Consider the following 23,188-nt stretch of genomic DNA (forward strand, 5'->3'; position numbering starts at 1 on the left):
TATAATCCATCTTGCATAAGTGAAATGACACCATCTAAATATTCGCAAGTAGGTCTGTATGATTTTTTTTTTTTTTTTTTTACAGCTACTTTGTGAGACAACTAAAACAAATCTGTTTTCACCTTCTCCTTGCGGCGTGCCAGACTGGGACGACTCTGCCACAGCGCCATCTGCAGCAAAAACTTGAGTCTAGGAAAAAGGGTACCCATTATTATCTGTACATTGTGACTGCACACGCTGAAATGGTTCTCATCATTTATAAAGCTCACATTGATATGGAATGCAGACTGGGAGTCAAAGTCACTGCCTTGTCGAGTGAGACGGTACTGTTGGTAAACATCATCACCGACATCCTGCAATAACTGGCACAGGTCTTGGCCAGCAGGGACAGCTGCCGCACGTTCTTCTGTCCGCTCAGCTATGAGCGCAAAAACGGAAAAGTTCCAATGACTACAATAGGTTTGCAGCAATGCGATATTTTTAAAACAGCGTCTACCTATTATTCCACCGATTAACCATCGAAGAATATTTTTGCATTATTATGCCAAATTACGAATGTCTTACGTTCTTCCGGAGCATGGTACGCAGCCAAGGCGTTGAGCATGTCATATATGACCTCCTTGATCGTTTCAGGTATAGAAGGTAGTGGTGACAATTTCAGAGGAGTTGTTTTCACCAGCTGCACAGCATTTGGCCCTTTAATGCGAAGGTTTTCAAACTCGTCATCTGAGGCTAAGGAAAGACAGAAAACAAAATGGAATGAATGTAGGTCAGCGAAACGGACGGCTGGCTGAAATTGTCATTCACCCACCTGTGCCAGCTCCACGGGGTGCGGGCAGTGCAATGCGGACACAATTACTGGCAGTTTCAGCAAAGCACTCCGGGTTTCGGCATGCAGCAGGGCCCAGGACACGCAAGATATAATTGATTTCCCTTGAGCCAAGGCTTCCTGATACCACTCCGGAGGTGGTGCTACCTGCTCCACTGGTCACTGCGGATCTCACCACCTGTCGCAACAGACAAACTCTTTAAATATATTGACAACTCATGCAGTAAGCAAAAAAAAAAAAAAAAAGATAAGGGACTCAAACCTTTTCCATAGTGTGCCGAAGAGTAGCTGGATCTTCTATGATGTGTCTGAAGAGCAGGGTAACAAGAGGCGTGAAGCCATTGAAACCAGACGTCTGCGTCAGACCAAGAATCATTCGCGTGCTCTTGAGCTCAGCAAACATCATAGCATAATGGTGATTGCGCGTCAAACGCAAACAGAGTCGCAGCGTCGCATGGAGGGTGTCCGGGTCCACCGGCACACTGATCATGCTGACACAAGCGCGGATGAGAACGGTGGTCATGTCGTCACTCAGGCCAACGATGTCCGAGCTTTGCAAAGAGTCCGACTCCTGGGAAGATGTGGACCCAGAGGTCACCTCCTTAAGCGGGCTGGAAACATCCTTGGGGGCACTCATTTCCACTGCTGTCCCAGTGTCAAGATCAGTCTGAGTTTCTTCGGCTTTGCACCTGTCTCCCTCTTCTCTCTCAGAGTCTGTTACGCAGCCGGTCTTGGCTGGTTTGGCCAAGCGTGGAAGTCTCTGAACAGTCAACATCACTGGCCTCCGGTTGCCAGTCTCTTCATTGACCTACACCAACAATTATTGTCATTAGATTTGAAAGGAACTCAAGTTGAAGTTCAAAAGAGGTCGTCTCCATTTCTTGTACAATGCGTTGTTGTATACCTGCACCATGTTGTTAAACTGAACTGTGTATCGTCGGCGTCCAGCTGTGAAGCGCACACTGCTCTCCCCAGCCCGCCATGCAGAGTCAATAGTGCTGTTGTTGGAGGCACTGTAACTGCACCAACGGCCTGAGCGGTCATCAAACCATCTCCAGTTATTCCCATTCGGCTGAAGATACTGAAGAGTAATTACAAGTGTAACATATTAGTAGTGCCTGTGGATTGTACGCAACACTTAATGCTTAACATAAAGCTCAGATAGAGTGCAACTATCATTTGTTAACCAGTTGACTTTTTACCTTGTTCATTTGCGATCTACGCTTTGCGGATACTGCCATTTTCTCATAAAAGTCAATAATCAACAAGACCGGTGTAATCCACCTGCAGACAGTGAACAGAGCAGTAGATTTAGATAAACGAGCAAGATTCAGCATTTGTGTACTCAGAAATGCAGCTGATGTGGTGATGAGGTTATTCTTGACATCACAGGCTATTTGAAGCCCTCGGAAACTCACTTTGGTGTCTGTATGTCTTTCTGCTCTTTTGCGGCCTGCAGACAGGGCTGTACCACCTCAAGCAGCTTAATCAACAAATCCAGAATGCCACTCTTTTCGACCACTGTGGTGCACATGAGCTTCAGCTCCTTTAGAGGAAAAAAAAGTTCAATGCCTGGGATATACAATTTACTGCCCTGCTGTAAAAAAAAAAATCAAAAAAATCTAGTCACCTCAAATAATAACGTGAGCAGCAGAATTCGAGTGGCCAGCTTTGATGCCTGGGGTAGTGTGGCCATCTGCTTTGTCCATTCGGACACCGTCTTCGTGTCACTTGTAGTGAGAGGCACAGCTGCCTTGATCAACACATCTGCCGCATCCCACACCTAAAATAAGACCCCCCCAAAAATGTAAATGTTCACATGCTAGTTTGAGCCGATCAATTCCTCATCTGCTTAGAATTGTTTCTATACACAAGTATACAGGTTCATTTCAAAACTGCAAAATTGTGTTATTGAACATCTAAAAAAACAGATAAAAAATATATAAATTATAACTCATGTCCATACACAGGAGTCAAACTCAAGGCTCCGGGGCCAGATCGGCCCGCCACATGATGGGAGTACTCAACACCACCAAGGTGGATCTACTAAGCAGAATTACAAGGGTAAGAAATCGTGATGAATGAAATCACTGACCTGGTCAACGACCTGGCCAAGGATGAGGTCTCTGTACTCAGGGCCGCTCCTCTTGATGGCAGTCATCAGTAGGTCACAGAGCCGGTAGACCGTGTCCGGCAGCTCATCCAGAAGGTGGAAACAGCCAGGGAGCATCGAGTCTGTGAAGGCGTGCAGCTCCTGCGGGTCCAGAGGTTCAGCCTCCATGAAGCGCTCCAAGCAGCGTGCCTCCTCCTCCTCAGCACGCTCCCTGGCTCTCCTGTCCTCCTCCTCACGCCGACGTGCGGCTTCCTAAGAGACCATTTCATCAGCAAGTCGTCTCTTGTCTATTCATTCTTGACGTTTAATTTACCAGCCATTGATGAAATTTGGAATACAATTTAAGCAGCGAAAAAGTCGCACCTCCGGAGAGTCAGAACGTTGCTCCATGCTGACCTCTTGGCCAAGGGACATAGCAATTGCTCTCATCATTTGGTCCTCTTCGGACATGGAAAGATCCTAAACCAACAACAATCAAGATTGCCGGAGGCCTTAGCTTCGAGCGATGATTACTTCATAAGTGTACGTTAAACGTGTCAAATCATTACCCTTACTGCTCCCCCAAGATGAGGAGGAGGGTGTGTAAGAAGATATTCTGTGGCTTGCTCCATGGTACTGGTGTTCAATAGGGCCTCCATGGCGTGCTCTCTTGAGAAACCCATATCCATCAGCTGAAAAAAAAACATGACTTTTATTTTCTAATATGGAAAAATAATGTTCACCAACTGGAAAAAAAATTAAACAGGGTGCCAAAATTTATGTAATGGTTCAAAATTGCCATACAAACTCTAGATCTGCATTTCATATTTGGATTTGCATGTCAACTGAAAGGGCCTCAAAAATAAAGTCTGAAATACCTGTGTAAGCTGCGCCTGGTTAACTTGGGGGTCACGTCTTGGAGCGGAATTGGTCGACTCCTCAGCTGATCCACCAGCTGGCACTCCAGCAGTCGGTGCCGTGGCGGCAGGTGTCTCTCCGCTGATTGCCGCTACACCTGGGGCTCCACCACTTGGTCCCAGAGAAGAAGAAGGAGCCCCCTCATCATCTGGACGTGTTGTGCCCTCTCTCTCCTTGGCCAGGCGCTCCTGGATAACGGGCTCCCCTCGCAGGATGTGGCAAAGGATGGCTAGCATTGATTCAGCCATCCTGCCTCCATAAACCTTCAGCGGCTTCCTGTTCCACAGGCTGCGAATGCAGCTGAATGCAGCCTAAAAAGAGAAACTTAACATTTGTTATCAACATCATGGTTGTCACCAGATTGATAATTAACACTGTGGATAAAAAAAAAAAAAATCCTTCACGTTTACCCCTTCATCCAGTCAAAATTTTATTTTAGTGGGTCGCACAATAATATCTGTGCATGACTGTTATGCATTTTTCTGCGCTGCTGTAATGGCCAGCATCAAGGGCTGGAGGCAGAAAACGAGAACTGAACCCCAAGTGACACTCTTATACCCGCTCTGGGTCACTGATGACCTTGTTGGTATGCATATTCGAACTGCGCGTGCACGGTAGGACTCTTGATGGTCAGCATGGATGAAACAGAACTCCACACACACAGCCATCCAATAATAGGGCGTTAATGAATGTGCATTTACAAAGTTAAGTTGTACAACACTGATATGAAGTTTTTGTTTTTAATGACCAGTGCAAAGGCAATATACAAGACTTCCTTGCATTACACAATAAAACTTTATTTATGAAGCACATTTCACATCTGAAGAAGACTTACCTTCTGGGTTACAATGAGGAACCGAAGTGCACTGAACTGGGGTGTGGTTGGTGTGACCCCTGGCATCTTTGCTGGCAGGGAATGTGGAGAGTCCAGCACAGTGCTAGGATTGACCATTTTCTCCACCAGCATCAACCAAGCATCGAGGAACTCTCCTGTCCCATCTGGTAACTCAGTATGCTCCAGACCCTCAGACACTGGAACCTTTCCACCCATTGACAGGGCCCAATTGAATGTCCTGCAAAAAAAAGAAAAAACAATAAATAAACCACTTTATATATGAAAATATAATCAATAAAAGTTCATTGCTGTGTGTAAAAACGACTTACTCGAATAAGGCATCATGTCCACCAGAGCAGAAAAACTTTTGCAGCATGAGGTGGTAAGGGTACTTCCTCTCATCAAACAACATAGGTGATGTGAACCCAACAGAGCAGATGAAGAAAGTGAGCCTGTGAGTTGCAGAGCACAAGAACACACGAGCAACACTCAATGACCAATTGTTAAGTTACATAATTGGTGTGACAAAGCCTTACCTGAAGCGAGGGGTGGGTGTGTAGGGTGGTGGCTGCCAACTCAGACCCTTAGTGAGGAGCTTTGTAAGAGCAGAAGCAGTGGCTCGGGCGGCAGGCGTAGGTGTCGTGCCTGTGCTCGTGGCATGGTGGGAACGGCGTTGGCGCACCGGGGAGCCGACACACAACTTCACTAGCAGACCAAAAAGTTCAGCAAGTGCCCTCCCCAGCCGAGATGATGCTGAAGACAGTCAAGGCGTCAGTAAAACATTATGCACGGCGCTTATTGCATAAACGCTCAATCTCTTCTGACGCTTTCATACAAAACTTGATATGTGCTATGAAAATAAACTCACCTGAGAGGAGGGGTTTTATTTGTTTAATGCGTGTGGCCATTGCCGGGGTAAGCTTGGACTTGGCCTTGGGGTCTGTTGAAGCGGGTTCATCCGTCTCCATGGGAGCCAAGCTATCGCCATCTAAACCCATGCCTTCCAACAGTCCACCACTGGAAGGCTCTGCCACATCAGATTCTATTGATAACAATAAACGACAAAGCGTGTTTTGAGGATGCACACAAGAACTTCATTTTAGCTGAATTAAATAACTATGATGTTACCTGTCCTTTTGGGGCCAGGAGTTGTGGTCGTTGCAGCACTGTTAGAGGGTTTCTCCTCTTTGGGAAGGAGTTTCTGCATGTCCGCTTGCCCAAATTCACAGCCTGGAGGCAGACTATTAAAGCCAAAAGAGTTACGAGGGTAAGAGTAAGCGGGGGTGATAAAATGGAGATAATTAATTGTTATCATACCTGTTAGGTGTGCAAAGGGACAGCAGAACAGTGCTCTCCCATACCAGTGAACAGTAAAGCTGACTCAGCTTGTTGAGAACAGTCAAACCCAATTGGGATCCCCATTGATTAACTGAGATTGCCCTGATCTCACTCTGTTGCAAAATAGACAGATTCAAAGAATGACTTAACACAAAATAAAAACAACATTTTCAGCGATGTTTTCCTATTGAAACAGCTGAATAAATTACCTGTCCTACGCGGCAAGTGTGGACAAACATTAGGATGTAGGCGTGTGCTGCAGTAAGCGCATGTAGCAGTGGCGTGGCACGAGCTGACAACGTGGCATCAGTGACATGGCCGGCATTAGCCAACTCCCTCAGAAGAACAGAACCACCGGGAACTTCGATTGGCCGATGGAGGGGCTCCAAAGATGACAGAATAGTGTCGAGTTGGCACAATCCCTCCTGAAGCACTTTAGGCTCATGCGAGAGTGTCTTCATGAAAGGAATGACAACAGAAGTATGCTCAGGGTGCCAGTTAAAATAGCTCACTTGTTGGATGCTGCTCAGATGACTGAAAGGAGAAAAGCTAACATGTGAATTGCACTCACCAAAATGGACTTGCACACGCCAGCAACGGCTTGGCAGGCTGCTGAGGTGGGAAAGTCAATGGGCAGGTTGGGCAAGCCCAGAATGGAGACCAGAGGTAGCAGCCCCTTCTGGTTGACAAACTCCTGACAGTGGTCATCTGTTGTATTGTTGCTCAATATGGATTCCACAAACTTCATCTGGAAAATAAGCATATCACACGTCAGTAATGTTTATACAACAGTCAAAAAGATCAGAGGAAGGACTCAACACTGACCACATTCAAAATGTAATCCATTAAAGGAATAGGTATCCGCTCCTCAGTTCCCACCACCCTGAAAGAAGGTTTGCGTTAAAATGACGACATGAGAGTAAGTACAACCTTAATTTGAAACCATTCATTCATACAAAATGTACATGAGCTGTTGCTCTATTGTGATATAAACCCAGTGTCATACAGTTCAAGTGGCACTGACTGTCTGTTGCTCTCGGCTTCCCCCTGCTGCTGGCTAAATGTGTGGAGGGCCTCCTCTTCCTCTTCATCCTCACTTGAAGCTTCTTCGGCAGCATGGCTGGAGCGCGCTGGTGGTACTGCAACAGTACCATCCGCTTTCTGGATAGACGGTTTCTGGCAGACGTACTCGGGCGCTCGGCCCAAATTGCATATCTCCTCCAATAACTAAAACAACAGTTCAACTTTTATTAGAACGTATCGCCGCCATGATTTGACAAAGGAGAGAGCTTCAAAACTACCTTAATGATTGCAGTAGTGGCATCTGTCTTTAAAGTTGGTTGGTGTCTCATTAACTCATCTACAGCACTTCCCAAATTTGATGCCGTGTCCCCTGCGGAGCGGGACAAAGGTGTCACTCAAGCCGGCGACTAAGGCACCGGGCGCAAAAAGCACCCAAGGACGACTCACCCAATGGGTCAGAACTGCGTCGCCGTCGCATGGCAGGCAGGTAGTCGGGGGACAAGAGCACTTTGAAGAGGCGCTCAAAGGGCTGACACCGAACGAAGGACAGGAGACCTCGGGCATTCAGGCACAAGGCACTGAACACGTTAGGGAGAGACCCCAAGACCTCACGAGTAGCAGGAACCTAATTCGAGTGAAAGATTCGGAATACCCATTAAAAGGACATCACATTACGATTGGATGCACTCACAAAGAATATGTACTCCCAGCTACTTTGACCATCTTTAAACCCAGCTGACAGAATTTTTTTTCTCCTTCTTTTAAATGTCTCAAAGTAAGTTGCCCAAAACTCACATCTTTGATTAAAAGCGCATGGAGCATAACGTCAGTGAGACCATTGTCCTGCAGAGAGGAAAGCAGGGATGGCTCCTGGAACACAAACACCGTCACAACCTCGGTTGCTACAAACCAAAAGGGACAGGAGAAAAGAAAAAGAGCATTATTATTATTTGAAAACACATAAAAATGAAAACACAATGTCCTTACAAGGTGATTCCAAAAGGCTTTCATAATAATTCACCTTCTGAAGCGCTTAAACATAACTCACCAAGAAGGAACAGCGAGGGCCCATAGTATTCGGCATTACTGATGATGTGCTTGAGTGAGGTAGGCAAGGATCCATCCATGACTTGGAAGAAAATATGACCACAGATACATCATCATCAGTCGCATATAGTCTTCGTGGTGTCTTGATGTGCAATTCTGGATGACGAGGAGGACTCACCATGGCGGATGCCATCAGAGAAGGCGGGGTCTTGGATGGCTTTCTTCAAGAAATTCAGCATTGACTTTAACAGAGCTGCCCTTTGGGGAATGCACTGCATGCCTGCAGAGAAGGTCGTACAAATTGTTCAAATATTTCAAAAGTGTGTGTGCTTTATTGTAATGTATTCCAATGTAGCGTGTGTCTACCTGCACGAGGCGTGTTTGCAGCGCTGGTCAGTGCTCTTTGCTCCACTTCCGGTCTGGAAGCAGAAGACGTTGATGGCCCGGGGCTGCTTTCCATGGCAACCTCCGATGCTGTTTTATCATGTAATCACGTGGCGTGAAAAGCAATCTAAAGCATCCATACCATTTTCTGAAGTGATTCATTTCGGCTGACTTACTCTCCATGTCTGTGTCCATGTCTTCAGTCTCGACAGTTGGCCTCGGCCTTCGGATCTTTGGCTTAATGACGAATGGGCACTCTTTCCTCGACAGGTCCACCTCATGCTATTAGTGTCAAATGCCGGACAAGGGTCTGGTTAAGTACGGATATTTACGTTTCAATGATTCTGAATGTCCGACCGGTGGGACTCGACCTCTAGCCTGCAGATGAAAATAGAAAGGCCGCTGTGTGACTGGAAGGCAGCCATGTCAAGGTTGGTGATGAGGTCCACGACCCGAACCGCTCTTGTTACGAAAGTGATCTGGTCCTGCTCATCTCCCAGAAATTTGATCACCTGCAAAGTAAAGCCACGCTGTTAAAAAAGAGAACTGCTTTGATAAGAGGTGTAGACGTACCTTTAAGAGGGCTTCCATCATTCCACAAGAGACAAGGGCTTCGCCCCCAGCATCATAGCTGGCCAAATGATAGAGGAAGGAAAAGAGTGCAGTGGCAAACTGATGTGGGTAAGGTTCCATCAAAGGATCTGGGACAAACGAGATGGTCAAAATGCAGAGACCTTAGTACGAGGTGTCAGTCCAACTGCGAGCAAAAAAGGCACTCACCAATCATTGCCTGGATGCAGTTGCGCACCAACACAGGTAAGAAGCCGTGGTAGGAGGCGGTGCCGGTGCAGTCAATGATGTTGGAAAGCTTGGGTGTTCTCTCCAAATGGACAATGGAGGTTAAAGTGCGCAGAGATGCTGCCTTGATATCCTGAAGTTGAATGAAATTGTCTCAAACTAAAGCTTCAAGGGCAATTCAACTCATTTTTTTTTGGTCAATAATATGGTGTATGCGCCTGAGTTGACTTCCACAATACAGTGTTGCCTTGAGATACGAGTCATGGAGCGACACAGCGAATGTCACTCCGTGAGTTCAAGTTTACTGTCAAACTCAACGACGTTTATTTAAAATATTACTTTGCTGCCTTAAAGCTTACAGCGAAATGCCATAAGCAGGCAAGAGATATCTAACCATAAATACTACAGCAACAAATGTAGACAGACAATACTGAAAGTAGTTGTCCTCTGTAAAAAAAAAAAAAAAAAAAAAAAAAGAAAAAAAAACGACTACTAAATTATCTCACTAAGTCACAACAGCTGTAAAACTTCTAAGTTTGTGTACACATGACTGCATTCAAGTTGTCCACATCAGGAGTTGCAAAATCCTGAAGTACAAACTGTAAATTGAAATATTATACAGAACCATTTAAAAAAAATCAGTTTTAAGGGGATGCTCGTATGGCTTTATGGCATTTCCATTAATTTCATTGGGCAACGATGATTTGAGACACGTGTACGACGACTTCCATCCCAAGTCATCCATCACTTACCACAAGCTGTTTGTCTGTAATCTGTAATACATCCACCAGCTCCTCTATCAAGCCGTTATACAGAATACTGTTGGTGGACTCGCCCAGTGCATTTGAATACACTGCAAAAAACAAAGACAAACACATTTTAGAAATTGTGGCACATGTACATGGTTGTTGTTTCCGTCAAGTGATTAGCTTCAACACACCCAGTATTGAGATAGCATGCAGTCTGGCCTGCACGGCCTGCAGCCTCTTTTTGTGATTTGAAAAGCCATGAGCCAGACGAATGTGTGTGAAAAGCAGCGTCTGCTTGTCTTTCGGTATGTTGTACATGACTGTGAGCGACTCCATGATCTCAGAGGGACTGTCTGAAATCTGTAAGGGTGGGGGTGGGGAGTTGCATGTTTAACATGAAGTACAATATTATCACTGTATTCGTGCTGTAATTCAAGCAGTGCATACCTTGTCAAGTTGCTCAATATGAATATAGTGTAGTGTGTTACTGCTCGTCTGTTGGAAAGACACATTTAGAGATATGCTTAAAATAGACAAAGCCATCTTAGACGTTTTTGCAATCATTTTACAAAGAATTGATTTGTCTTTACCTTCCTCTCCACTTTGACCTCAGGTGCCGGTTCGGCATAAAACTCAAAGTGCAGTGTGGTGGCACTGGGAGGGTACTTCTGGTCAAGGCAGTTGGGCGGGCATGGAGGGATAAATTGTGGTTTAACAAAATATATTTGATTTATTAAGGTAGACACGTAAAACATCATTAAAGGGGAAGTCAAGCCAAAAAATGGCATGTAATGAAATGTTCTATGCACCTCCACTAGTCTAAGCATGCCATTCTAATATTGCATTTGTGGAATATGAGTTTAGCAGAAAGATCCACCCGTTTTTAGCCATCTCAGGGGGCGGCCATTTTATCACTTGCTGTCAACTGAAAATGACATCATAGTTGCTCAGGGATAAGCTAACGGCCAATCATGACTCAGTTTCACAAAACAGGTGAGACATCTGAGATCTCCAAAAACGGGTGGATTTTAATGCTTAACTCGATCCACAAACGCAATATTAATCAGAATGGAATGTTTTGATGAGTGGCGCTACATAGAACATACTATTGTTAGGAATGATTTGGGGTTGACTTCCCCTTTAAGGTAGACTCTTAAAACAGCATTATTAACAAGCTGACTGACAGACTCTTACCGTCATGAGGAGATCCCTGCAGCACTCGGCTAGGCCAAAGCCATTTTCCTTTCCTCCCCAGCTCTATGCAAGAGACCAAAAGAGACAAAATATAACGTTTCCATTCAGGGGACAGCTGAAATTATCCTATGTAAAAAATCTTAAGCCACCTCAGCCAGATGTTGCAGACGTGCCAGGAGAGGTGTTCTTTTGTCAGATCCTAGCCTTGTGATGTAGTTTGACCGCTTGCTGAACACATAGAGGAGGTTCAGCACAGACAGGACCACTTGCATGTCACATGACGCCAGCAAGGTTGTTAAGTGCTGTAAAGGAGGAACAGATTATCAAATTAGTTATTGTGCGGTGCATGATATGTGGTCACAGGAGGGGTCGGAATGGCCGTTTATCTGGCAATAAGACATTTGTTTACGATAAGTCAGTGATTACTACAATGGAAGCTAGAATACATAATATATATGCAAGAGAAAATGACTTTTGGGGATGTAGTGTAGTGAACACTGCAACTCATCCACAAGAGGACAATGTTGAATCTCACCCAGTCGGTGCGTTGCTACTCGATGTTGGCAAAATGATACTGTGAGTAAAATACGGCATTATTGATATAGATCATCCCTCCATTGCCTGTTCATCTAAAACATTTCGTCAAAAGTGTAAAAGGGATTTTTCCGCAATGCGAGCTTTTACTAAAAACTCAACTCGTTCTGCTGGAAAGCAATCTAGCACCAACAGCATAACAGCGAAAGTCAAACCTTTAAGATAAAAGTGCAGTACAACAACACTCACCAGTCGCCGCTCACTTTGGCCAGTTTTAGTAGTCGAAGAAAATTAGAGTGCGACTGCTAACAAAGCCATAATGCGGTCCAAAAGAGTGTAGTTCAAGTGTTACCTGACTTTTGACAGTGTTGTCAAGCTGTGCAAGAGTGTTTAATGCTTTGTGCTTGTTAATAAAAGCTTGAATTGTGGAATACGCCTTGCCAGCTGTCGATTTGTTTTATTTACATAGAAATGTCAGCGTGCAAAACATTTGATAAAGATGAAAAACATGATATACCGGCACTTCACGAAAGAACATCTTCCCTTCCTCTCCCTTCATCACAACCATCCATACACCATGAAGTCTTCAATAAAGGTAAGTGTATAAAATGTCCATTCATCCACTTCAATAATCATTTACATTTATTTGAAATTGATTACTGTATTTAAAATTATAGTAGTCAAATTGGATTGACATCATTTCCTATAGAAAATTAGCTTTAGGCTTTCATACGATTGTGTAGTAATTTTGCAGCCAAACCTTTCCTACCTCTATGGAGCTGTAAAGGTGCCTGGAGAAGCTGTACTCGATGAGCAAAGCTGTGAAGTTGAGCACCGCCAAAAGCAAGGCTTTGAGCTGGCTGTTGTCTGGCCGGTCACACACCAGCAGCCATGACATATTCTCCACTGTCTGGCCTGCATCGCACAGAATGCCATCGAAGCGGTCCAGCAGATCCACCCAGTGGTACAACTCGCACTATCAAGCAAACACAAGAATGACTTGCACAACCTTTGACTCCAGAACGGTTATCAAAATGAAACAAATTTAACCACTTTCAAAATGTGCCAACTCTGTGGTATTCGGGGAATGCAACTCTTCAGTTGGACCTTTCCCTTTCCAAATAAAGACTTACCTTGCCAATATTCCAGGTCTTGATGTGCTGTAGTTCAACGAGCAGTTGATCATCACTGCATGCTTTCAGCTTCTCTATAAGGATCCGACAGTCAGCAGGCTGCAGATTAGAAGGGACACAAAGTTGAAGATGGAATAATGGAGCGCACCGATCACGATTCGTTTCAACATTCCCTTGTGGGCATTTTCATTCCTTAAATCTCTGGGATCATTTCACCCTCCTGTGCCAAGGAGCACGTCACATGTGCCGCCTCGTCAAGTTCAAAATATAGTGCTACCATTTTTGCTGTGATTAGACATGAAACAGTGAAAATGTTCTCATGACTCAAATTATCAAAATAATCTATAATGTAAAAAACTATGAATAAAAATAGAGATTTCACAAGTATAAATTATCAACCATTAATGCCATTTTTAACAAAATCTTTATTATAGAAAAATGATTTGACGCTGCCTTTCAAGCTGAAAATATTCTCACAGCTCGGACTTCACTTTATGTTGAGGCTTTTAAATGCCACCAGAAGCACTATTATCAGTTGTTAAATATTCCTGCTTAATACACCAAACTCAAGATATGTCCATGATTTCCGCAGTCAGTGATAGCAATGCCTTGCTTTCCCTGCCCTACACGAATGAATGGACATAGGCTCTGGCAGGGCTTTTCTCAGTGGCTTCATCTTTTGTTATTTATGAGCAAGGTAAACACACCAGCTGTACTAGCAACGAGGCAGCGGTCCAGTCAGCTAGTGGCAGATTTGCCCAAGTGCAATCGACAATACAGGCGGCGCGCAAAGGAGTGACGACATCTGGGAGCAAGTCTTGAGTCTACCCAACACATGACACTAAACCCAATGCTGGCAATAACATAAACCGTCATATCAACCCTTTATTTTGATCACTTCTCATCTATAACGTGTTCTTGCACCCAAGAACTTTAATTCCGGTCTTTCACAATGACAAGGTTATTTTAGCAACTGACATGGCTTGTCTGCCGTTTTCTCTTTTAATGACTCATAGTAAACCCTTTGCGAGAAGGATAACTTGTAAGAAGTCTTTAATAGCCGCCATGGCTTTGATTACTAGGGAGCCAAACTGTAACACAGTTATGCTCAATCGTGACCAGCCGAAGCGCTCTGCTAAAGCTAGTGGAACCCATCTCCCATCAGCCAACTACACTCTAGTAGGAGAAGTAAGCTTTTTTTAAAAAATATTTTTCGCGACCGTCTCCGCCGCTCAATTAGCCCAAAAAATAAAACACCTTACAAATTTGTGATTCTCAGTTATGCTATTCTGTGTTTTGATGAAACATGCAAATTCAGACTCACAGACTGTTCTGCAAAACCAATTATTTCCGGCCTCGTGTAGGTTGAAGGAGTATCCAGCATGCCTTGCTGCCTTTTTTTGTAAATAAATAATTACGGGTTTGCTGTCGTTGGTTAATTATTTCCAAAAGTAGTAGTATCCGTTATTTGCATCACCTTCCCACATTATTTATCTATTTTTGTTGACCGTTAGATTTAATTTTGGACCTTAAGGTGGTAATGTACGATTATTACACATCATGATTCACTTCCATGATAAATTGTTCAGTCTGCCACCTGGAGGAATGTGAATAAAGCAAGCATGGGAAGTGACAGCTTTGACCAATAAATTAGTTTTTTCTGTCGTTCTTATTATTGGTCTGAGCTCTAATGTTTGCGTCCCTCACCCTTTTTTAAACAAATTTCCCACAAAAATATTAATTCGGCACTGGAGCTAGTTATATATTCTTGTTCCGGATGCATATTCTGGCAGGTGTGACATACTCCTGTGTGACTTACAGGAATATGGTACATTTTGTAAATGATGATTTCGCCCTCTCAACATATCAGATCACTATGTTACATTTCTAACATGATGTATGATCTAATATTACTAGAAATTGTCACACAGAAATGCTCACGCATACTCACAGCTTCTGTGGGGGTTTTCTTTAACTTGCTTCTGTCCACCTTCATGGTTGGTGATCTATTAGAAGGTCCTGTTGAAAAGTGTGCGTATTAATAACCAAATTTTTCAGATGCACAACACAAAAATATAAGGCATACGTACAGATGATTTGGAAATGGCCGCTTAACAGCATGTTTGAGTCACTTTCACCTAGATGAGAGTAGCAAAAAGCAAACCAAGAACATTTGAGCAGCAAATTGGAACTTTCCAGCATTACTGTACTGCATTACTACTGTCTAGGACTCTAGGTAGATTGAAGCATAAATCTAGAGACTTGTTAGAAAACAACAAAATACCTAAATAGCGTGGGCAGTGTTGGTAATTAAACATGAGAAAAATGTGATTCGGTTTTCAGGCGACTGTTGGGAGTGAAGGAGTCATCACAAAGCAAACTCATAGAGCCCATTAGCCAATGACTAGCTAGGAAGACACGGCGAGCGCTAATACAGACGTGAAACGTTCCCGTGACTGGCCTCGCAATTCCAAAAACGTTTGTTCTAATGATTCTAAACGGAATGGCTCGCCCTCAGTTGACTTGACCACCTCAAACACCTAACGCTGACACCCTCAAGTTGGAGCTAGGTGGCTACCTAGCTAAGTAGCATGCTAACACCAGCTTGGTATTAAATGTGAACAATTCCCGAACAAATATGTCGGTCCCACTGACCTCGCAAATACAAAGAGTGTTATAAAAATACCAGGCACGACAAACACACTTTAGTGGGAGATTTCCTTCAACATTGGAGACACGAGCAATAAATAAAAGCGGACGGAAACATTCGCTGCGGAGTTGTTGTTAGCCTATGTCGCCTTCAAGTGTGTCAAGATACACACTTCAAAGCGTTCAAAAAGCCTAAGACAGCGTCCGACTGGGCCAAATCGCACAAAAGACGAGCGTGAGCTAAGCCAGGAAACGAGTTGAGGCCATAACGTGTATTTGGAGCCATGGGAGTCGCAGCTGTCAACCCACAACTCGGGGATCCAGCACACTGTCCTGACCTGACTCTTGCCTAATTGAGGTCGGGGCTGCGCAGGCCGAGGAGGGGAAAAAAGCCCGCTGCTCCTTTCTCGGCTCCCTTCTCGCCTCGCGGAAACAAGAGCGCTCGGGCGGCCGCGATGATCACATGCGAGCAAGTGAAACAAGTGCGGCGGGCTAACGTGCGTTTGCCACGGCTCGGTTTCTTACCCTGACTCATCATCAGACGACCGTAGCACGCGCTAGCTGGCCGGCTACAGCTAGCGAGCAGCAACGCATCCACAGAGCAACTCGCTGAATCATTGTCGTCACACTGACACACACTCGCGCTTCTCACTTGGCGATCGGGTGGAGGAAAAAAATATAAATAATATTAATAAAAAAACACACACACGAGGGACAACAATGGTCTCGGGTTAGGCGAAGAACCGTAATCGTGAGTACGTTGTGTGATTTTTATTTATTTATTTTTGTATCCACGCGTGACGTTGCCCGCGCATGTCCAACATTGGCACTGGCATTTGAGTAGTGTGCAAAAAGTGAGCAAGGATTTGATTAGGCGATGCACTATTCGGATTCTTGTTGGAATTCCCGATTTGAAATGAATGAAAATGCCATTAATCGGTTGCATCGACCCCACCCCAAAACAACAACAAAGACGTGTAACTTTGTAAAAACATAGTAATAAATAGAAAGTAAAGAACCACGATTTCCACATGAATTAATACGTTGTGCAACTTGGCCACTGCGGGGCAGTACATTACAGTCATTTAGACGCAAAAAAGAAGAGTTCAACAACTACAAAGTTAATCAGTAAACTTTTGTAAGAAAAGACCTTTTTGAAGTGGTTAAATAATGCACGTCTGAGAGTATTATTATATTGTCTGTCTACATGTGTTGTCTTGTGTTTAAATATCCACTGCTGGAAGCATCATAACACTGTCACATAAAAAGTATCTTCTATCTAGAATTAGTATCTAATGCTAACATTTTAAGGGTTAGTATTAGGTGAAGGACGTCATAAGTGTGTGTTTATGGAAGCCTGAAGACCAGAGGGAGGGGACGGGGGGTTAGTTATGCTACGTTCAGTCACTTGTTTGTCGCGTTTGTACACGAGGGTGACTACGCGAGGGTTGCTTCAAGTTGATAAGAGAAGGGGCTCTCCTCCAACAAGGGGTGGAAAAAAAGGTTACACATGGCTAGTCAACCTCATGACCGATGAATATGTGTACAAAATGCTATCTTGGTTGACAGTTTAATACTTGTAAAAAATAAATTAAATAATCGGTCCACTCACAGGATACTCACTCATGACTCTCTCAACCTGCTGCCCCTTATTTTTCAGCCTAGGCTGGTCAAGAAAGCTCGCAGTGTTGTGTACTTCTCAGCCCCACAAATGTAGCGATATTCTTCTGCATCATTTTTTTATTACACCAGCTGTGTGTATCCATGTTTTGAAAAACTTTATTTAAATGCGTGTCTGCTGCTTGTGCATCTAACTTTGACGAGTGTAATGCAGCAAATTCATTCTCAACGCCCTAAAATGTTCACTTAAATTTATCACGATGAAATGTATGAAGAAGCAAAATTTTAGCTTTGAACGTTTCGAGTGCACTGCCGGTCAAGTACATGAACAGAACAAGAACAGCCGCATGAACTGAGTGTTATTTCGATGAAGAGGAAGATGCGTCCGGAAAAGGTGCACAAGCCTTGAGAGGATTGTCAAACAATGGCGATTCCGAGGCCTGAGGGAGCGTCAAAAGGAGCGGACTGAGGATGCTGTCAATGCATCGTGACCCACCACATACGAATATCGGCATCACATAAGCTACAGCTGCAGTATTTCATGTGTCAAGCCACTCCCAGGGCTGCCAACTGCTCAAAATTGTCCAGAATTTGTCACGCAAATCTTTAAAGGCGGCCGTTTTCCGGATATCTTAAAAAAAATAAATAAAGTCATGGATCACATTGCCCAAAGAGGTTGAAAACGAGCAAAAAGACTCGGTAGCAAATTGCGATCTATGACGACAACATTAGTGGCGCCGGACGCAAGCAAACACGGACGCGGGCAGAAGGGTCCAAAGTGAGCAAATGACGTCTCTATACTTATCGCATTCCATCATTTGTCTCATCTATCCACGAGATGAAGCTTTTTTCTTTTTTTTCTTCGCCTAAGGTGACCTTCCTGTTTTTTGAGGCTCACCGATGGTTTGTTTACATCTTGCGGTGAAACCTCTCTCTGTCCTCTGGTGAAGTCGTCTCTTGATTTTTGACCTGGACACAGAGACACCCACCTCCTGGAGCGCGGTCTGGACTGTTGTGGCGATTATTTTTCGAGGCGAGGGAAATAAATTAATCTGTCAGCCACCACACTTGTTTTCTGTGATCTTCCAGATGTTTTGGTGTTGCTGAGCTCACCGGTGCGATCGTTCTTCTTAATAATGTTTTTGCGCTCTCTGATGGGTTTGTTTGGATTTTTCAGCCTTATGTTGTCTCGCTCCACTGACAATGGCAGCTTTTTGCACTTCATATCAAGAGATGACCTCATCAAATTCCAAATGAATAAGCCACACCTGAAATGAACTCTTGACCTTTGATCTGGTCCTTGTAAGTGAAACAATGAGGAAATGACACGCGTGGCCACGGAACAGCCAAGTAGCCAATTATCCAATTTGTTACTTTTGGTCCCTTCAAATGGTGGCGACAACATAAAGTGTGTTGCAACTCTCACACTGTTCACCTGGTTTGGATGTAAATTTCCTCAAATTAAAAATCGGCGTCTGCACCTAAAGCGCATCTTGTTTTGATTTCAAATCCATTCTGCTGTGGTATGTACAAACCCAGAATGCCCAAAAAGTTTTCAATGTGACAAATATTTATGGACCTGAATGTACATTCTCCAGACAGAAAAAAGTTATGTATGAAACTGTTGCCATTTATCCAAGACAGTACCACTAAATTTTGTTTTTACTCACAAACCGTCATCGTTTGAATGGAATGACAATAGAGGACATGTATTGTAATGCCATTTGAGAATATTTGCATTCAGACGAGGGTGAGTGCGGGTCACAAGGGCAAGAAATGACATATTCCATTTAAACAGCAATGTATGATTGACGGCTTCTCTCTATCTGTCTTCGCTGTAACATTCATTTGATCTTGCTGAAATGTCTGCAACTATCGTTGTGTGATGCGCGTAACAATAAGCACATTTTTTGTCCCCTTTGATTTTCCAACTATTGTGACTAGAGCAGGAAGTTGAGTGGAAACTCATCACCGGTGAGACCAGAGCCACGTCACGAATGTGGCGCAAGTCGTCCTCAGACGCATTGTCCTAATTAATCAGCAAGTATGTTGTCCACTTGAACAAATGAGCAGCACACCTCAAATCCACGCCTCTTTTAAACAAGTTTTCTGTATCGTGTGAGACAACCACGTTAAGGGGGAACTAAGTTAGCTAAGAAAAGTCTTCATGTTTCATGCAATCATGTGTGTGACTTCTGTATGTGAGAAGTTGGAGTACAGGATGACGCAGTACATACCAGAACTGCTTTGGTTCAAAAGCTCCACCACTCGGTTCACTGGCATGCTTTGGGCAGCTTCTTTCAGTGTCTAGAAAGATTTTTTTTTAAATGACAAGAAAGAACAATTAATTAATTTAGTTGATTCCAACAGGGAAAAAGTTTCCGCAGCCCGAGCAATAAGAAAGAAGCCCCTTTGGCTCTCTCCAGGTAGACAAGTCTATAACACACTGCATTCTTCCGTTATAAAGTCACACGCTTGGAACAGTTCATTAAAAAAACAAAACAAAAAAAAAACGTGTGATTCTTCTACTCTATAATAAACATGTTATCCATCATTTTCCAAAACAAACTAAAATTTGGGCCCCACTTGACTGATTTTGCCTGACCTTGAAATTTCAGACATTTGAAAAGAGAACTTCACTTTGCACTGCATTTTGTACTCTACAATGAGAATGACAGAATTTCTCGAACAATGTCAGTTTAAATGCGCTGACATTCTCACAATAGTTTCAGAACAGTCGGTTGTCTCTGTACATTACTATCAAGGTATTCTGATAAATGTGCCCAGAAAATTGATTGAGCCGCACCCCATCCATTTGTGGGCCTTCTCAGGATGTTCAATATTATGATCATCATTCCTTCAGTCACTACGATCTTATCGACTTCTAATACTTGACCCGCTAAATAATACAGAATAGAGACACTGAATAGAAACTAATCATTGAAACGTATCATTTGATATCATGAATATACAAGGCCAGTGTCACTTCTGGCAGGGCCACCGCAACATCATTCATGCCACCAACCATGAAGGCTTCATGTAGAACCAAAATAAATACAATACGCGCCAGACGCAGATATTACTTTTGTCCACTTGGGCTCGCCATTCTCACATTCGATATACTGGTATCTGTGACGTTGGATGTGTGTTTGCCTTTAAAAGGTTGGTCTGGCCTGTTGAGCGACATGAAAGTCGGCAAAGGAATATGCAGTTGGCTGCCTGTTAACTGGCCACACTTGAGCCAAGAGTGATGGCGTCAGCTGAGGCCACTAGTAGGTTTTCAAATGGAGGTATGCGTACCCCTCGGGGTACTTGAAAGAACTCCAAGGGGTATACCAGATTTTAAATAACACAAACATGCAAAAAATTATTATTAAATTAATCACATGTTTCAGGAAAATATAAGGTCATAAAATGAATTTTATTTTCATTCGGTTATCAATTTCATTATTTTAAAAAGCCAGATTTTCCTCCAAACTAAAATAGTTCACCCCAACTTGCCACGCGCCCCCTCATGTTACTGTCAATCACTTGAAGACGCAAACAATTAAGTTGCGGTTGAAGCGGAAGTCCTCCGAAAAAAACGGAGGCACAAGTGTAGAAAAAAAAAAAAAGGTCAGACCAGAGTTGGCAAAATTCACGTTATACGTTGAAAATTACATTTTATTTGAATTTAAACCCACAATTGCAACAAACCGGAGGCACTGTGCTTTTTGCTGTGTGGAGAAACTTGCTAACAGTGCATCTGCAGCGCCATTTAAGGACAAAACATGGATGTCACATGGGTAAAAAAAAAAAACAAATCTCTGAATTCAGACCATCTCAAGATATGATGCGGAAGCCTCTTATGTGGTGTCTTTGCTTATAGCTAAAGCCAAGAAACCATTCACGATCGCTCAAGACCTGATAACAGATTTCTTCTTTGATCCAAAAGAGGACACTTTGTTGATTATTCGTACATGGACCAATACAAATGAAGTTTGAAAGGTTCGAACGTTTAATAAATCAGACACTGGTAGCATGTTTGAAGACTTTTTTTTTTAAGCCAAAAATGCTTTGCAGTGGCTCAGGGGTACTTGGCTGGAAAAACATTCCACAGGGGGTTTATCACTGAAAAAGGTTAAGAACCATTGTTATAAGGAAGCGCTTGTGTTCACTGTGTACAGTAATTGGTTATCATTTGTTCAATTAGGTGATTGGAAGTATGTCGTACTGTGGAGGGATTACAATTAAATCTAACTGCTGCCGGGAGGCTACATAAAATAAGATCATGTTTACCATTGCGTGCATTTGTGTAACGTAAGCCAGGGATGCTTTATAATAGGCACATTGTAATTTAGCTTACTTAAATTTAAATGAAATGTATATACTTTTGTGACATTTGTCTTTTGTAGTGGCTGAGACAGACAGCTGTTTTATTGAAGCAGAAAAGCACCTGTAAGACAACAGTCGTGTCAGAGTCATCACTTGCACACCGACTATGAAAACAAACAGGGCAAAATATTTGTCGTATTTAGCAAAAGGCAACCAACACATTTGCAGTGCAATCATGTTCACCTCACGGATGAGCCATTCATAAACAGGTGACCTATTTCCACACAACAGCATTCTTATTGCAATCAGCCCTAGTCAAGGAGATTTTTTTTTATAACATGATATTAAGTTACATTACATCAGAGCTTTCATTAAAGCCTACACTTTGATAGTGCAAACATACGTTAACGTAAATGCAATGTTTCTTCAGGTCACCCCTGAGTGAAACATTGTAACTTTTCCTGGCTGTAACAATGTGTTCAGATGCGAAGCCGTTGGCTTTTTATCCAAGTGGACGTGAATGTGAACCGCAGCCGTCCTTGTATGCAATATGTTACAGTCCAAGATAATGCCTGTCACCAGTTAAGGTTTGAGGTTAACGGCTAACGTTCGCACATTACAAAGTCAAATGAGCACTCGGAAACGCGGCTCAACATTTTTTTTCCTTCCACCCATTGGACATGTTGGAGGAGAGCGAGCGATTACTGACTAGAAGAGGTGATCTTGTTTGCGTGACAGACGCAGACGAAGTGAAGAACATCAGTGTGTGTGCTCGGCTAGGCTAGGCTAGCTTGTCGCTTGTAGCTTGTCATGTATGTGCAAGTAGCTCGTTGCTAAGCTAGCAACGAGAGCTCGCCACAATGCTCCGTCAGTGGATCACGGCTACATTAAAAATGGCGCTTTAGGCACTACAGCCAGTGTACGAGCCCTTAATACGCCCTTGTGGCCTCTGGGATGTAAAAACCAAGGCGTTTCTCAACACGACTATTTAGACAAGAAACATTTATGTCGTCAGCGGCCTCAGAAACCGACATAGACACTGGTTGAAAGAAGTATTTGTGCTTACCTCGAATGCGTGTTGCACTCACTTCTCCATCTTGAACTAACAAGTGGGAGGGTAAGACGAGATCTCGCGAGAATGGCCGCGTGCTGCTTCTACCAGGGCGGGGCAGGGGCACGGGGGCACTCCCATGTTAAAAAAAATGTTTAAAAAAAAGAAAGAAAAAGGCAAATCGAACGGTAGGCATTTGAAAGCACTTCGATGAATTGTCTGTGCTTTTCACTGAATGTGTACAAATGTACCGTCACTTAAGAAATGAATAAATAAATCAAAATTAACAGCACGTCTGACAAGTGGTTTTGTACGTCACGGTTCTGAGTTTCGGGATTCGAAACCGGCTCTGGCCTTGCTATGTGACGTTAACATGTTCTCCTCGTGCACAAGTGAGGTTTCTTCTTTCAAAAACTGATGTTAGGCTTCAAAACACGCCAGAAAGAATGTTACATTCATGTAAAACTCTCAATTTTTCTTCGATGCAATTGTCTAGACGTGACCTGTGATGGGTGACGGGACCGCTCCAGAGCGGACCTCAGCTTGCCCAGTCAGCTCCAACTCACCCATGATCAGATAGGTCAAGCAATATGAAAAGACAATAAATGAAAATGGTTGCCACTTGTGTTCTTATGTTTACATACCTTGGCAGAATTTAACAGAAACTTCACAAATGATCA

The 23,188-nt window shown here is 43.5% G+C and overlaps 1 protein-coding gene across 7 annotated transcripts in view; it reads right to left on the reverse strand.

Moving 5' to 3' along the window:
- The window catches only part of huwe1 (HECT, UBA and WWE domain containing E3 ubiquitin protein ligase 1), a 40,551-nt gene extending 17,969 nt beyond the window's left edge, over positions 1–22,582 (reverse strand). For 3 of the 7 annotated variants that reach the window (XM_088289566.1, XM_088289568.1, XM_088289563.1), the window contains exons 1-45: positions 22,524–22,582; positions 19,381–19,450; positions 14,965–15,012; positions 14,826–14,893; positions 12,875–12,973; positions 12,511–12,717; positions 11,357–11,509; positions 11,208–11,270; positions 10,604–10,681; positions 10,461–10,508; positions 10,205–10,373; positions 10,017–10,117; positions 9,247–9,397; positions 9,040–9,167; positions 8,838–8,978; positions 8,643–8,748; positions 8,449–8,556; positions 8,261–8,362; positions 8,084–8,164; positions 7,831–7,937; positions 7,483–7,660; positions 7,314–7,405; positions 7,019–7,239; positions 6,838–6,895; positions 6,584–6,760; positions 6,222–6,467; positions 5,992–6,125; positions 5,803–5,915; positions 5,543–5,716; positions 5,211–5,427; positions 5,004–5,126; positions 4,675–4,912; positions 3,800–4,150; positions 3,491–3,613; positions 3,306–3,401; positions 2,925–3,194; positions 2,460–2,612; positions 2,248–2,375; positions 2,032–2,113; positions 1,734–1,910; positions 1,092–1,637; positions 812–1,007; positions 565–732; positions 270–418; positions 123–189 (exon numbers count right to left, since the gene is read on the reverse strand). In XM_088289566.1, coding sequence (XP_088145692.1) covers positions 123–189; positions 270–418; positions 565–732; positions 812–1,007; positions 1,092–1,637; positions 1,734–1,910; positions 2,032–2,113; positions 2,248–2,375; positions 2,460–2,612; positions 2,925–3,194; positions 3,306–3,401; positions 3,491–3,613; positions 3,800–4,150; positions 4,675–4,912; positions 5,004–5,126; positions 5,211–5,427; positions 5,543–5,716; positions 5,803–5,915; positions 5,992–6,125; positions 6,222–6,467; positions 6,584–6,760; positions 6,838–6,895; positions 7,019–7,239; positions 7,314–7,405; positions 7,483–7,660; positions 7,831–7,937; positions 8,084–8,164; positions 8,261–8,362; positions 8,449–8,556; positions 8,643–8,748; positions 8,838–8,978; positions 9,040–9,167; positions 9,247–9,397; positions 10,017–10,117; positions 10,205–10,373; positions 10,461–10,508; positions 10,604–10,681; positions 11,208–11,270; positions 11,357–11,509; positions 12,511–12,717; positions 12,875–12,973; positions 14,826–14,870 — 6,364 coding nt within the window. In that variant the 5' untranslated portion in view covers positions 14,871–14,893; positions 14,965–15,012; positions 19,381–19,450; positions 22,524–22,582. Of the gene's footprint in view, positions 1–122; positions 190–269; positions 419–564; positions 733–811; positions 1,008–1,091; positions 1,638–1,733; positions 1,911–2,031; positions 2,114–2,247; positions 2,376–2,459; positions 2,613–2,924; positions 3,195–3,305; positions 3,402–3,490; positions 3,614–3,799; positions 4,151–4,674; positions 4,913–5,003; positions 5,127–5,210; positions 5,428–5,542; positions 5,717–5,802; positions 5,916–5,991; positions 6,126–6,221; positions 6,468–6,583; positions 6,761–6,837; positions 6,896–7,018; positions 7,240–7,313; positions 7,406–7,482; positions 7,661–7,830; positions 7,938–8,083; positions 8,165–8,260; positions 8,363–8,448; positions 8,557–8,642; positions 8,749–8,837; positions 8,979–9,039; positions 9,168–9,246; positions 9,398–10,016; positions 10,118–10,204; positions 10,374–10,460; positions 10,509–10,603; positions 10,682–11,207; positions 11,271–11,356; positions 11,510–12,510; positions 12,718–12,874; positions 12,974–14,825; positions 14,894–14,964; positions 15,013–16,048; positions 16,180–19,380; positions 19,451–22,523 lie in introns of those variants that run through there. The other 4 variants (XM_088289569.1, XM_088289567.1, XM_088289565.1 and 1 more) reach the window with 3 other exon arrangements.
- Between the last annotated feature and the right edge of the window lie 606 nt (positions 22,583–23,188).

Source organism: Idiotropiscis lumnitzeri, chromosome 3 (assembly GCF_059441095.1).
Source record: "Idiotropiscis lumnitzeri isolate Australia: NSW breed Sydney's pygmy pipehorse chromosome 3, RoL_Ilum_1.0, whole genome shotgun sequence".
NCBI classification, from domain to species: domain Eukaryota; kingdom Metazoa; phylum Chordata; class Actinopteri; order Syngnathiformes; family Syngnathidae; genus Idiotropiscis; species Idiotropiscis lumnitzeri.